At 32.5% G+C, this 13148-nt stretch overlaps 1 protein-coding gene across 5 annotated transcripts in view; it reads right to left on the bottom strand.

Moving 5' to 3' along the window:
- Positions 1-13148, bottom strand: part of enc (R3H domain containing protein encore) — a 208844-nt gene that overhangs the window by 34567 nt on the left and 161129 nt on the right. For 4 of the 5 annotated variants that reach the window (XR_015038915.1, XM_085809124.1, XM_085809121.1 and 1 more), the window contains exon 16: positions 6929-6982. The exons of the other annotated variant lie outside the window; for it this stretch is intronic. Coding sequence is in view for 3 of the 4 variants with exons in the window: in XM_085809124.1 (XP_085665250.1) it covers positions 6929-6982 (54 nt within the window). In the remaining variant the exon portion in view is untranslated. The remainder of the gene's footprint in view (positions 1-6928; positions 6983-13148) is intronic. 5 annotated transcript variants of the gene reach the window in all.

The following is a 13148-nucleotide window of genomic DNA, read 5'->3' as shown; positions in this document are numbered from 1 at the left end:
CAATGACATTCTTTCATGCCTCGTAAGCACAGATACAGTTTTTGCACCACTTTCATCAACACTTCTGTTTGCAGGAGAGTTGAACGCTAACGCCGTTTCATCCATATTTATTATCTGTGACCGAAGAAGTTTTTTTTTTTTTTTTTTTGTCAATAATATCTGTCACATATGTTAGTAAAGGTGCCTTTTTATCCTGCCAGTCCACTGGTAATTGTTTCCCGACTGTTGTTCTAGCACGCACAGAAATATTTTTCTTTTCAGAAATCGGCTACACCAGGAAGGCCCTCTGAAATCATTTATGTTCATTTGTTTTGTTATAAATTTTGTTTGTAAGCAAATTTTTACAGTCGAAATTGCCATTCCCTTTTCTCGTTGCTCCTTTATCTAGTTTGCAAGGTCGTCCTCTAGATTCGGCCACCTTACAGTACCACTTCTTTTGGCTCATTTCTTTTGTGGCATATTTTTAAGTTCTTTTTCAGTTCTCCAACGTCGACTTCAAAGTCTCGAGCTGCTGCTCTATTTCCAATTTGTTCAGCACATGAAATTACATTAAGCATAACCAGCAGCATAGCTTCTGTGCCGTTTAAGTGCCATTTTCAAAAATTTTCCGCTCCCTTCTTACTAAAAAACTATCCAACAAGTACTTGTACCCGAACTGATGGGACCTGTATCTGGCAGAATGCCAAGAAAAATCGATTCATACTGAAGGGAAAATACGTCAGAGTTCATTATTGCGAGGCAGGTGGAGTCGTGTCCGCTTTTGAAAAAATTGCAGAAAAGGCAGGGGTGAGGAGAGGATGGGTCCTGGAAGATTTATCGAATGGCAGAGGATAGAGACTATTCAAACTGATGAGAATGCTGATTTGAAAGGGAAGAGAATGTTATTGTTCTGAGATCCCGTTTAGGGTGAATAAGGCATGTAGGTCCGTTCAAGGGAAAGAATGTAAACAAAATGTTCGCAAAAAGCAACTGAGTGGTCTTTTGTGTGGGAACAGCACCAGTCTATGTACAATGACAAGGCCATCCAAACTATGTACAATGACAAGGTTATTCAAACTATGTACAACGACCATCATAGGAAATATTTTATTTTTAATGCACCTAAATGCTGCATGGATAGAAAAGCCGCACCCGCTGAGAATTTAAGTTTTAAACACATAAACGCAGTGGCGTTTCTTCCGGAAATTACGGTAGTTGATTTGTAAATGATAATGTTAAGTTCAATATTAATACGAAAAATTTACAGTAAATTGTCCTGAAACCTTCTTTCACATATTCAATCTTTTTGCAAAATTAACAATAAAAGAAGTCCAGTCACAAAATACAAGAAGAGATAATACAGTTGGATGCCAAATGTTGATCTCTTGAGTGCATTTTCAAATATACAGAAATAAGAAAGAAACAATTATCAAAAATGAGAAACTTACTGTACGTTAATTTAGTTTGGAAATGCAAAAATTAAATTTTCCTTTCCTTTATTTTTTCATGGCTTTCATATTCAGATTGTTTTAATTTTATCTATGTTTGAGGCAAAGTGGCTGTTTTAGTGTCAACTACTTCATTTGTATGCCATTATTGTATGTTTGAGACAAAGTGACTGTTTTAGTGCCAGTTGCTTCATCCGTAGGTTATTTTAAATTTGAAAATTTTTTGCAAGATTTATTTTTGCTGAAACATTCTAATAAGAACCATTTTCAAGATAAAGTTTCCAATATGGCAAGCATATTTTGTTAAAGCAAGTGCATTTAATGACAAACCATAATGAAATCAGCATGGATTTTTTATAATATCCTCTATATTTAATGGAAACACAAATCAGTTTTCTATAGGAACAATTTTACCACAAAGACAATGCTGGCAATGCATACAACTTCACAACAAGGAGATTACTAGCAAGTGAATGCCATTAAAATTTGGTTAAACAATGAACCACTTAACTGTTTCATTTTCCCGCCATATTATGACCAAAAATAAGCATATATTTTATAAAAAAAATACGTATTCTAATCGATTATATGAATTCAAATCAGCAGTCACAACTGTTACGAGTATTGCATTTATTAATTTAATATTTAATTACAGTGAAATTAAGGCATTTTTACTTAAAGTTGGCTTCTTTCTCACGAAAATGCAACATTGGAAAGAACACTTTACAGGCAATAAATGTGAAAGAAGTGAATTTGCTGCGAAGACCACAGCAGTGTTGGAGGAGGATTTCTAGTATCCCATTTCACAAAAGTTTTTAACCTGAATTAGATCGTCTGAAATTTCAGTTTCCTTATCATCACCAGAGAATTCCGATAAAGAACTTTCAGGACTACCAGAAACATTTATATAAAATTCAGATTTGCTATTTGATCCAATATCAGAATTATTGTTTGTTATTAGCCATTTACTGTCACCCACTGTTCTTTCATTTCGTGACAAAATTGGAAAGAAATACTATTCGTAAAGCCTAATGCACTGAACATGCGCAAAAAAATTCAAATATCTTCGCCAAATAAAAAGTTGTAAAACTCATCCTTGAACTGATTTTACAATCCATTCTCTCCTGGACTACTAAAGACATCTATTAGAAACACTGCAGAGTAAAAAATGTGAATAAGCAGGGAAAATCAGTGGATTGGTGTAGGAAAATACACTGCCCGAGTGGTGTAACAGGCAAATCAAAAAGTCCCTCTTCGTGGCACCCGAACGGTGTTCAGGCAAAAGAGTCAAGTGGTTAATAGAAAAAAAAAAAAAACTTTCCCCTTCCACAAAGTTAGATACACTGGGTATCAACCATTAATTAAGGAAAAATCACAAATATGATGATTACTCAAAAGGTTACAAGTAGAATTTAATGAAACTGACTCACAGTATACAACACATATTAAGGTATAAAATAATACGAAAAGAAATTACCAGACAACTATGGTGTTATAAAAATTAGCAAAATGTATAAAATAAACAAAATTGGACCTGTCAGTTTGGTATAGGAAAATTATCTTCAATATAGAGTATGACCTATCCTAGAAGCAATATAACACATACAGCAATGTGCAATGCTGTCAATTATGTAATCCATTAGTTTGCAGGAAGTGAGATCAATTCAGTTGCAAGCATGACAAGGGTCTGAAGAGGAAGCATAAGAGCAGTATATGTCTTTCCTACAGCATCCCAAACATGCTTGATAGGATTCAGGTACAGTGATTGAGCTGGCCACTCCATGCACTGAATTGTTTGCAGCTGAAGATAATTATCCACAATGAGAGTCCTATATGTTCTATTGTCCTGCAGCAGGAAATTATCACCTATTGCCTTAGCATAAGAGCACACATGAGCATCAAGGATGTCATCTCTAGACCTGTACATTCATGATTTCACATGGAAAGACATAGTGGCACCCAAAGATGTACCACCACAGACATTGCTTCCTCAGTTATGAAACTCTTTCACAGATGTTTGATAGATGATTACAGGTCTCAGGTTTTCTTGAAATTAAATAATGCCTACTATCGCTTTGGACGCTAAACCTGGACTGATCCAAAAAGAGAACAGACCTCAAATGATCAGCTGTCTAGTGGACATGCCCACTTCAAACATTCCCTTCTATGATGTGGCATGGTCTAGTGTTGCCGTCCTGTAGCAGGAAATCATCACTTATTGCTCCAGTAAAAAGGGACACATAAGCATCAAAGATATCATCTCTATAGACCTGCACATTCATGGTTCCACATGGACAGCCATGGTGGCACCTAAAGACATACCACCCCCAAAACAGACACTGCTTTCTCTGTTATGCATCTTTTCACAGATGTTTGATGCGTGATAATGGGTTTCAGGTTTTATCCAAATCAAATAATGCCTACTGTCGCTTTGGATGCTAAACCTGGACTCATCCGTAAAGAGAACAAACAGCCCTCTAATGATCAGCTGTCCAGTGAATATGCCCACCTCAAACGTCCCCTCTTAGGACATGAGCAGCATGCAAATAGCTGGTTGCCTTGCATACAGACCTCCATCGTACAGCTTTCTACCCACGGTTGACATTCACACCAACCGTCCAGTGGCTGCAACTTGAGGTTCTATACCTTTGTGCATTGTGACAACAAATATTCGTCATTAATGCTCTTCATAGCAGTTGGCCATCCTTGGCTGAACCTGCAAGATGCCAAATCTGTGGTTAGAAATTGTTGACAAAGTCTATGAATTACAAGACTCACATTTAGATATTTGGCCACTTCTGCCTGACTTTTTTCTGCTTCTAGTCTCCCAATAGCTGTCCATTGCAATCTTTGGGCTAATGATGCTTAGAGGTCATTGTTACAAATTGGATACTTCACTTTTCTTATATCACTATCACAACAAAATCTGCATGCTTGCTCCGAAACATGCAATTTTAGGTTCCTCGCAGATGACATATTTTGATTGCATTGCCACTAATTTGCATACCGTAGTTTTACTCAGTAATTTTTATTTGACAACATACTCAAATTTTGCACAGTTTGGCTTATTTTTGAGCAAGTCATTGCTGTTTTTGGAATTTTTCCTTAATATTTGGAAATGCATATTGATAAAAGTAAAAATTTTGTATATAAAATAAATAGAGAAATAAATAACCTGTATATGAAAATAGCTAAGTTTTATGGTAAGAATGAATCTTCAATTGGAAGGCTTGAAGAATAAGGAAACAATTAACGCTTGTCTTTTGACTTAATCACGAGCTGTGTAAGCTACTGCCATAGTTCAAAATAAACTGCTAATAAAAGTAAAAAAATACTTTTATATTTTTGGTTCCTCTTCAGCTTCTAAGATGATGATCCTAATGATCCATAGCACATTTTTCAATTTAAAACAAGCACACCATCATCGATGTTTACACCATTGGCCCACTTTTCTTCTCACTTCATGTTCTGCTATAATCAAATCCATACAGATGTCACCGAATACCATAGAAAGTTAACATCCTTTTCTAACAGTCAAGTTTTCTTATTGCATGTTATGTACGCACAGGTTTCACTGTAGAATTTGAAGCCCTAAAATCCTTTTTTTAAAATTGCTTTGTTGCAAAAGAAAGATTTATTCCTACTATCTTCTGACACAGCTTGTCTACAAAGTACAGGAAGAGTGTGTCTTAATTTCTGACTTTATGGATCAAGGGAAATTTTTAGTCTTTTACTTAAAACATCTGAGCGAAAGAATGAGTATAGTTTAATGCAGAATAAATTTTGAACTAGTTTATTAACATATTTTAGTTATTTTGCATGAAGTAATATAATGCACAGTATATTTTATTATTACTTATTAATGTTGATAATGTCTTGCAGTGTCAAATTTATAAATTAAATTTCAATGAATTAATTTATGTAATATAAGTATTCTATTTTACATAGTGTTCACTATTATCCCTAATATGCCTTGGTTTAAACTACTTGCATATACAGGGACACCACTATACTACTACTACTACTACTACTACTACTACTACTACTATTATATACATAGTTTTAATGTCAAGTTACATTATCATATCATCAGCAGAATGTCCACTGAGATATTGCAAAATGTTAGGACAGAATTCTTTCAACTAGTTTCCCTGAAAAAACTGTAATGATTACTAACACTTTCAACTTGTTTTCCTTAAAATATTATTTGCTAATAAAAAGAGATGCCCTGATTGGTATATTATTAATTAGCATTGTTGGCTGCTGTATCAAAGGGCTTGTGTTTAAATTCTGAAGAACACTTGAATATTTTTTGCACTGGTTTATTAATTTTGCACTAGTAATGCTAATAAAATTCAATTACTAATTTATAATGATATTCATAAATTTGTCAATCACTATTCTAGCAGGACAAATTTATTTCCAATATATATATATATAAAGGCTGAGCAGAACTGTTTAGTTTCAATAACCATTTAAATTATTAATTATATTCAAAAACCAGCATACAATTTTCATGATAAATATTACATTAACATATATGCAATTTATCAATAATATGAAACTGTACTGGAAATGGAACATGGAGGTAAATCAAATGAAAGGATTTAACATTTCATAAAACTACAAATACAAAATAATTTTAAGAAATATTGATTTAATTAACAAGGCTATTAAATAACCAAATGATAGAAATAACTTTTCTTAATTACTCAGAATGTTCAAAATATCCCAAAGATACAATGTATGACAACTCCTACCCCTTCCCAGATAAAAATTCTTCAGTTATATACATAGGATTTAAGATTAAACTTGAATGGTTAACTTGAACGTTTTACCTTTTGACTAAATGAATGTTATATAACTTAAATTACTTATGAAATCAATAAATAAATGAAATAAGATATAGATCAGATAAAAAAGGACTGGGGTAAACTTTGGAAAATAATTACCACCAACACAAAATTTCATATTTTAAAATTCATTATCAGTTTCTTTAATTTATTTTCATTCATGTAAAAATAACTTAAAAATTTTGCCTGAATTCACATGAATGAGAAACAGCAACTTATAAATATCGCACATCTTATTTTTAAAATACCACATTTACTAAATGAGAGATACAAATTATTAAAAATACAAAGGTAATAACTTGAAACAGCAATTTAACATCATAATACAGCACCACATTTATAAGATGTGTTAGAAAACACTGCTGTAAAAAATAGCATACTGAAAAAGGGGATTAAAATCTGAATTCTGTAAAAAATTAGGTTTGTAACAATTTAATGATACTTTTAAATTCTATGCATAAAACCACATCCTCTTTTAAACACTTTCAGTTAACCTTTTAAAGTATATAAAACACAATTAAAACATGCACGAAACACAAAGGGAAAGGTGGGAATTATAAAAAGGATCAGGAATAATGAATAAAAAACTACAAATTATTCCAAAAGAAATTGAGCTTCAGAAAAAAGTTTCGAGCAACAGAAGTTTACCATTTAAATAGGAAGTTCCACGAAATCTGATCCATTCAAATATCTTCGGAACAGCTGCAAACAAAAGGAAATGTACTTAGGGACTAAAATGTTTACTTCACCATTATAATTTTTACACTGCTTGACCAAGTCAAAAAGATTTAAGAGATTTTTTAACACAGATGTTCAGTTTAAACTGCCTATTAATAATAAGAATATATGACCAAAATGACAATAAATTACCTTCTTGAAAAAGCAGACCTGTACATCAACAGAAAAGAAATTTTATATAAATTTTGTATTCTTATCCATAACTCACGCAAAATTAACATTTTGATAATAAAGACTACTAATGATTGTCAAAGTCTAGTAAATTGTCTGAAATTAACTTCTGGCAAAATTCTACAGTCACTACAGGATTAGAAAATATACCTGAGGTGTAAAGAACACACTTTATAACTCAATATTACATGTAATTGAATATCACATACCTAATATAGCAAAATCTACAATACTCTCAAAGTCTAAGTTTTCACAGATCAACAAACTATTGTGCATAAAACATTTTACAAAATACCACAAAGAATCCTTCTAAAGAATAATATGCATGGAACAATTCATAACACAACAAAGAACCCCTAATAATGAATTTGATTTCAGAAAGTAAGTACACTGAAGCAGCCAATGATTAATTTTTTTTAAAGGGGAATAGCCGAGTTGATACAGTAAAAAAAGGACATGATATACCATATTCGTGTGCAACAGGGAACACTGCTGTGGAAAAGTAAAAGCACGCATTCTTGTCTAGTGCAAATACTCAACAGAATGATTTTTTAACATATAAGAAACAATAATTTATATAAATGGTTAGAAAATAACACAAATCATGGTTAATAATGGGGAAGGACCCATGAAAGCAATCAAATAACCATATATTGCAACATTCAAAGCAAATACTTCTAACCCTAATATTCTCTTGTAATAATCTTAGTGTATGTGCCTAAATTCAATATACTGTGACGTTTAAGCTTTGTGCTGCTAACACGAGAATAACAAAACTCAGTTATTACTTTCTTCTTGTGAACATATATATTATAAATTTTCCCTATGTGCTTCCTTCATGTAGACTATGCATACCTCCTTACCAACAGCTCTTAAACAAAATTTTATTATTGAAAAAAGAATCTGAAAGCTTTCAGATTTTATATTATGCGCAAAAGGTTATTTTTTTAACATTTTGTAAGTTAACTTTATTTATTAAATACCATGTTCTTTGCACTTAAGCCATAAAATTCAGCTCAACAGCAATATCGCTAAATAATTTTAAAATGCACATATGTTGAGAATTTCCAATACACAGTCTCATGTGCTGGAGATAAAAATGTCCCCCCCCCATAGTGTTGCCATTGCTCACTTTGAAATCGTTAAATTTGTTAATAAAAAATTCTTAAAGTTTTACAAAATATGAAATAGATAATAAAACAAATTCCAAATTTGAGCTTCCAGATACCCAGATTTGGGTCAAAATGTACGTTATTCAAAATTTGATGGCTCTAGGTACCATTGTTTTATCACAATGCAAGAAACATCATACATTTATGCAGATTCTTATTATTTAATTTCTTTAAATATAATACAAAGCTCTAATATTTCCTGGCAACAATTTGAAAAGTGAACTGAGATTTCAACGCAAATTGTCAAAATGAAATTAATAGTCCTTCTGGCCAAACTGCCCTTTTGGACTAAATATTCTTTTGTGTTCAACTATGTTAGACCATGAGATCATCTAAAATATAAAACTGGTGATTAAAATGATAAAAGACACAGGTGCAGGCATTAATTAATATTGTTACTTTCTAAACCCAAAATTAAAATATCGATGGACTATCAGAAGTGGATTTGAATTTTTCGGATAATGGCAAAGCAATGTAGGGCTATTTGTCTAAGGGAAGGAATGAATTTTTGAAGGAAGTTTCGAGAGAAATTGGCTTGCTATCACATACAGCTTGGGAAAACCACGAAAGCTACCATAGAAAAACTATTTTGTTGGGATATGAACCCAGACTAAAGTAACAGTGTTCAGCAGTTTTATTGCTTGACTGCTGGTGGGTCACAAAAAAGGGGAACAACTAGGAGCAGAATAGCACTGTTGTAAAAAAAACCCATTTATCTTGAAAATCTGGATATACATCAAAATTCCATAGAAACAGAAGCCACATGGAGTGCTTAAAAAGTACCTTTTCCATAATATAATGTAACAAATTTGTTCTACGAATGTCTAAGTAGGCTCTGCAGTTCTGGCCCAAAAATATTTATTTTCACAATATTTGAAAAATTGTACAACTGTCACATCCACGCATCTGAATGCACCTTATGCATAATTTTACTTATTTTCTCTCAAACCTTCTCTGAAGTGCTGGTTGTAAGCTAAAAGTGAGAGATGCAAAACTGGTTGAAAAAATAAGAGATGCAGCTACACACACCATTAATCTGAAAGTTCTACAAAAAAATTCTGTTAATGATTTTATAAAATGTAAGTACTGTACAAATGTGGTCATTCTTTGACACAAGATTTTGCCTGTGATCATTTCAACTAAATTACTAGAAACCATTTATATTTTTAAGTCTGATTCTCAAGTCTGGTTTTTAAGTCTGGTTTATCAGTGTTGGGTGGAGCCTACAGAAAATGCCCCAAAATCATGACTGCTCACAAGAAAAATACCTACATATATTAAAATCTACACATGTAAAAACTCACATGAATATATCTATATTTAGATCCATCTCTCCATCTATATATATGTGTGTGCACACACACACATATATATATGAACATGCAGAAGATAATTTTTCTATTATTTTCAGCTTAAACACAGAAAATTATTTCTCATTCCCAAATTTCATGACCTTTTACGAGTTTGAAAACAGAAACAAATTCTTAAAATTACATTTCAACTTCTATAAGGGTGTACGTGCACATGCATACATATGCACACACTAACATATACAAATATAATCAAAAGAATGAATTCTATGGGGAAAAATAGAATAAATATATATATATTTTTTCCCATAGAAGCTCATTTCTTAAGCATTTACACATTTATTAATATATCCTCCTCCTTGGTTAGAATTCGTAAACATAGCACATTGACTCAAATGGCCTTTGCAAATTAATCAATTGCCACTTTTCAATCTCTGCAGTCAAAACACAGGGTTGTGAAACATATTTAACACTATTAGATAGGTTTTGCTGAATTTGTTGGTATTTCAACACCTAGTGCAAATACGTATGCATTTTGAGTGAAATTAATTATGCATAAAACTCATATACAGACAATGAAATAATTAGGAATTCAAAGCCATTTTGGGGTGTTTGAACCTGGTGGCCTACCATACCCCATACACGTTTGAATGGCAAAAAATCTGGTGACCTTGCTGGCCAAACAAATATGAGGGTCTAATATTATCCTGTTGGAAAATGGCTCCAAGATGGCATGCTTTAATGGGGTAACTTAAATGACCTCAAGATGTCATCAACATATCATTGAGCTGTTTAAGTTGCATACAGGATGACTATGTTTGACTTGCTGTCATTAGATAGTACCCCACACCATCACAACAGGGATAATGTCTGGGTGTCTCTGTAAAACAAAGTCTGATTGGGACTGGTGACCCCTCCACTTACAGATCTGATGATCATCTGCTCCAAGAATGAAACAGGATTCAGCGAACACTATGCAATGCCAGTCAGCTGACAGCTATGACGATCGGTTTTGACACCATTTCAGACAACTCAGTTCATGATGTGGCATTAAATGTAGATGTTTCAAAAGTCACTGTGAGTGCCACCCCACTTCAACCAAGCCAACATGAGATGGTTAAAAGTGGCACACGTAGTATGGAAGAGGTTGTAGTTTGTTGGATAGTGGATAATGATGCCATTGGAACAGTTCAGACCAGTTATACAATCACCTGATTTTAACATGCATTCGTGCACCTTTGCCTTCAAGAGCTCTGATTCGGTGCACATAGAGGTCAATTGCTCTATAAGAAGCCTGCTTTACGTATCCTAACTATGAGACCACATTTGAAATATTCCAGTCTTCGAAAATGCTGTAACAGCATCATTGGTTGTGTCTCCAAGAAACTGCAATGCAGACAACAAGAAAAGATAAAACATAAGTTAACTTTTACCTGTTTTATATGATGTTAGTAGCACATTAGAAATGTGCCCTATGATCAAAGTAAAACTCATTGGCCTGAAACTTAATGATTTGCATACCTCGTGAAGCAATTCACACACAAAATTTCGAAATCATCAGATTATTTTTTAAGGATCCCGCTTCTTCATCTTTTGCAAAAGAGTGTATATCAGAAATCCTAATTTACTTTGCAGTTTTTATTATGCAAGCTTCTGTCATGGAATCCTGTAAGTGGCCGCTGACTGCTGTTACAACCATGACACATCTGCAGTTTGTTTTTGTTCACCCTAGCTCTATCAGAAGAAGAAGCAATTAAATAGAGCTGAGACTTGCTAAATTGCTTCATTCTAGTTAACACAGAATGAAAGTGAGGTTATGACTACTTTATATTATGGCTTGTTTATTGTCTGCCTACATTAACACCGATAAGGAGCTACCAAAATAATCGATATCTGCTGTTAAGGGAATCAGCAAGTCAATCATTATAGGTCAGAAAGAAAAAAAATTGCTTTTTTCCAAATTTTAATAAAAAATTGCATAATCTATAATTCTGCCTGTAACTGCAATAAAAAAAACACAATTCCCCCCCCCTTTAATACATCTTTCTGGCAATAGAATCTAAAAATGTATACTTCACACATTAAAGGAAACTCCAGTTCACTGCACATCGTTTACAGCTTACAAGAAAGCTAAAATGCTTCCTAATGGTAAAATTTTAATACTATTATTTGAAACAAATTTGTACTACTTATTGCAAGAATACATCCAAACATTTATCATTATTAATGACCATGTCAGCTTCAATATCGAAAGAAAAGAAATGTAAATAGTTTTGAAAGAAAAGGAATGTGAAATTTAATATACTAATGAGACAGAGAAAAGAAGTTATAATTATTCAATGCTACTAATAATTGTTATGAAGATATTGAAAATTTTTCAAATATTTTACAGCAACAGCATGAAAAGCTTTTTGCAGGCTTGATTAAAAAATTATACAAAATATTATTTTTTCATCTGAATATGAATGTAATAAGGCTTTAAATTACGAAGTGCAGTACTGTTGAACAAGATAAAACTGATAAGGTTGGGATATACATAAAATTTGAAAATGGCTTACAAAATGTATCAACCAAGTGCATCACATATTTATTTTTTTTTTCTTTTTAAATGATTTAAAAATATTACACAGAATCAGTTACAGAAGAAAATTTTTACTATGCAATTCATTACCATTAAATCCCCCCAGAAAGATATCAATCCCACTAAAAAAAACAAATATGGAAGTAGATAAACTCATGAACTCCTAAATGAAATTTTAAATGACTATTTTGATTTTAAACTATACGCATCCAACAAAGTCAGCAAAGCAATTATTCCCTACAGCACTCGCTGTTTCATTGTGTGCTATGTAGTTACATAAAAACCTTTCAGCTACATTCTTGGATTTAAGCCACTTAAAAAGGAATCTGAAATAAATAGATATCTGTGACATCTACCCTAATTAATACTTCTTTTAATTAGATGGAAAGCTTCAATTTACAGTCCAAGATTATCTTTCTTAACAAAATGGAGATATCACTTCTTTAGGTGTTTTGGGGCCACCTTTGTTTTAATTTTCTCCCTCAACTTTCAGAAGCTATGATATCCTCAACCCCTCTAAGTATTCTCATATTATAACTGATCAATTTTTTTTACTACCATAAAATTAACAGATTGCATTAAATACGGTCAAAAAATATAAGTAACAATGAATAGTTATTAAATTCAAAACAGAGGAGAAACACACCCAAATGAAACATAAAATCAAGAAAGCAATAACCATGCATTTGGCATAGATTTAGTCAAGAACTCGATCAATTTCAAAGGCACAGAAGTACAGTTCCCTCTTCATCAAGAGCAAAGAAATTTGAAAAACTGGAACAGAATGAAAGACTTATCCAGTTTGTTAATGACTGTAAGTCCAATCCAGCACTTACTAATGCTTTTAAAATTCTATTAACTCGATTTTTGAATTTTCGTTACTATTTCTGGTGATA

This window comes from Stegodyphus dumicola, chromosome X2 (genome assembly GCF_044657685.1).
Source record: "Stegodyphus dumicola isolate Sdum_Otavi_A_Nest chromosome X2, ASM4465768v1".
In the NCBI taxonomy this organism is placed as follows: Eukaryota; Metazoa; Arthropoda; class Arachnida; order Araneae; family Eresidae; genus Stegodyphus; species Stegodyphus dumicola.
This window is presented reverse-complemented; position numbering and strand designations above follow the sequence as displayed.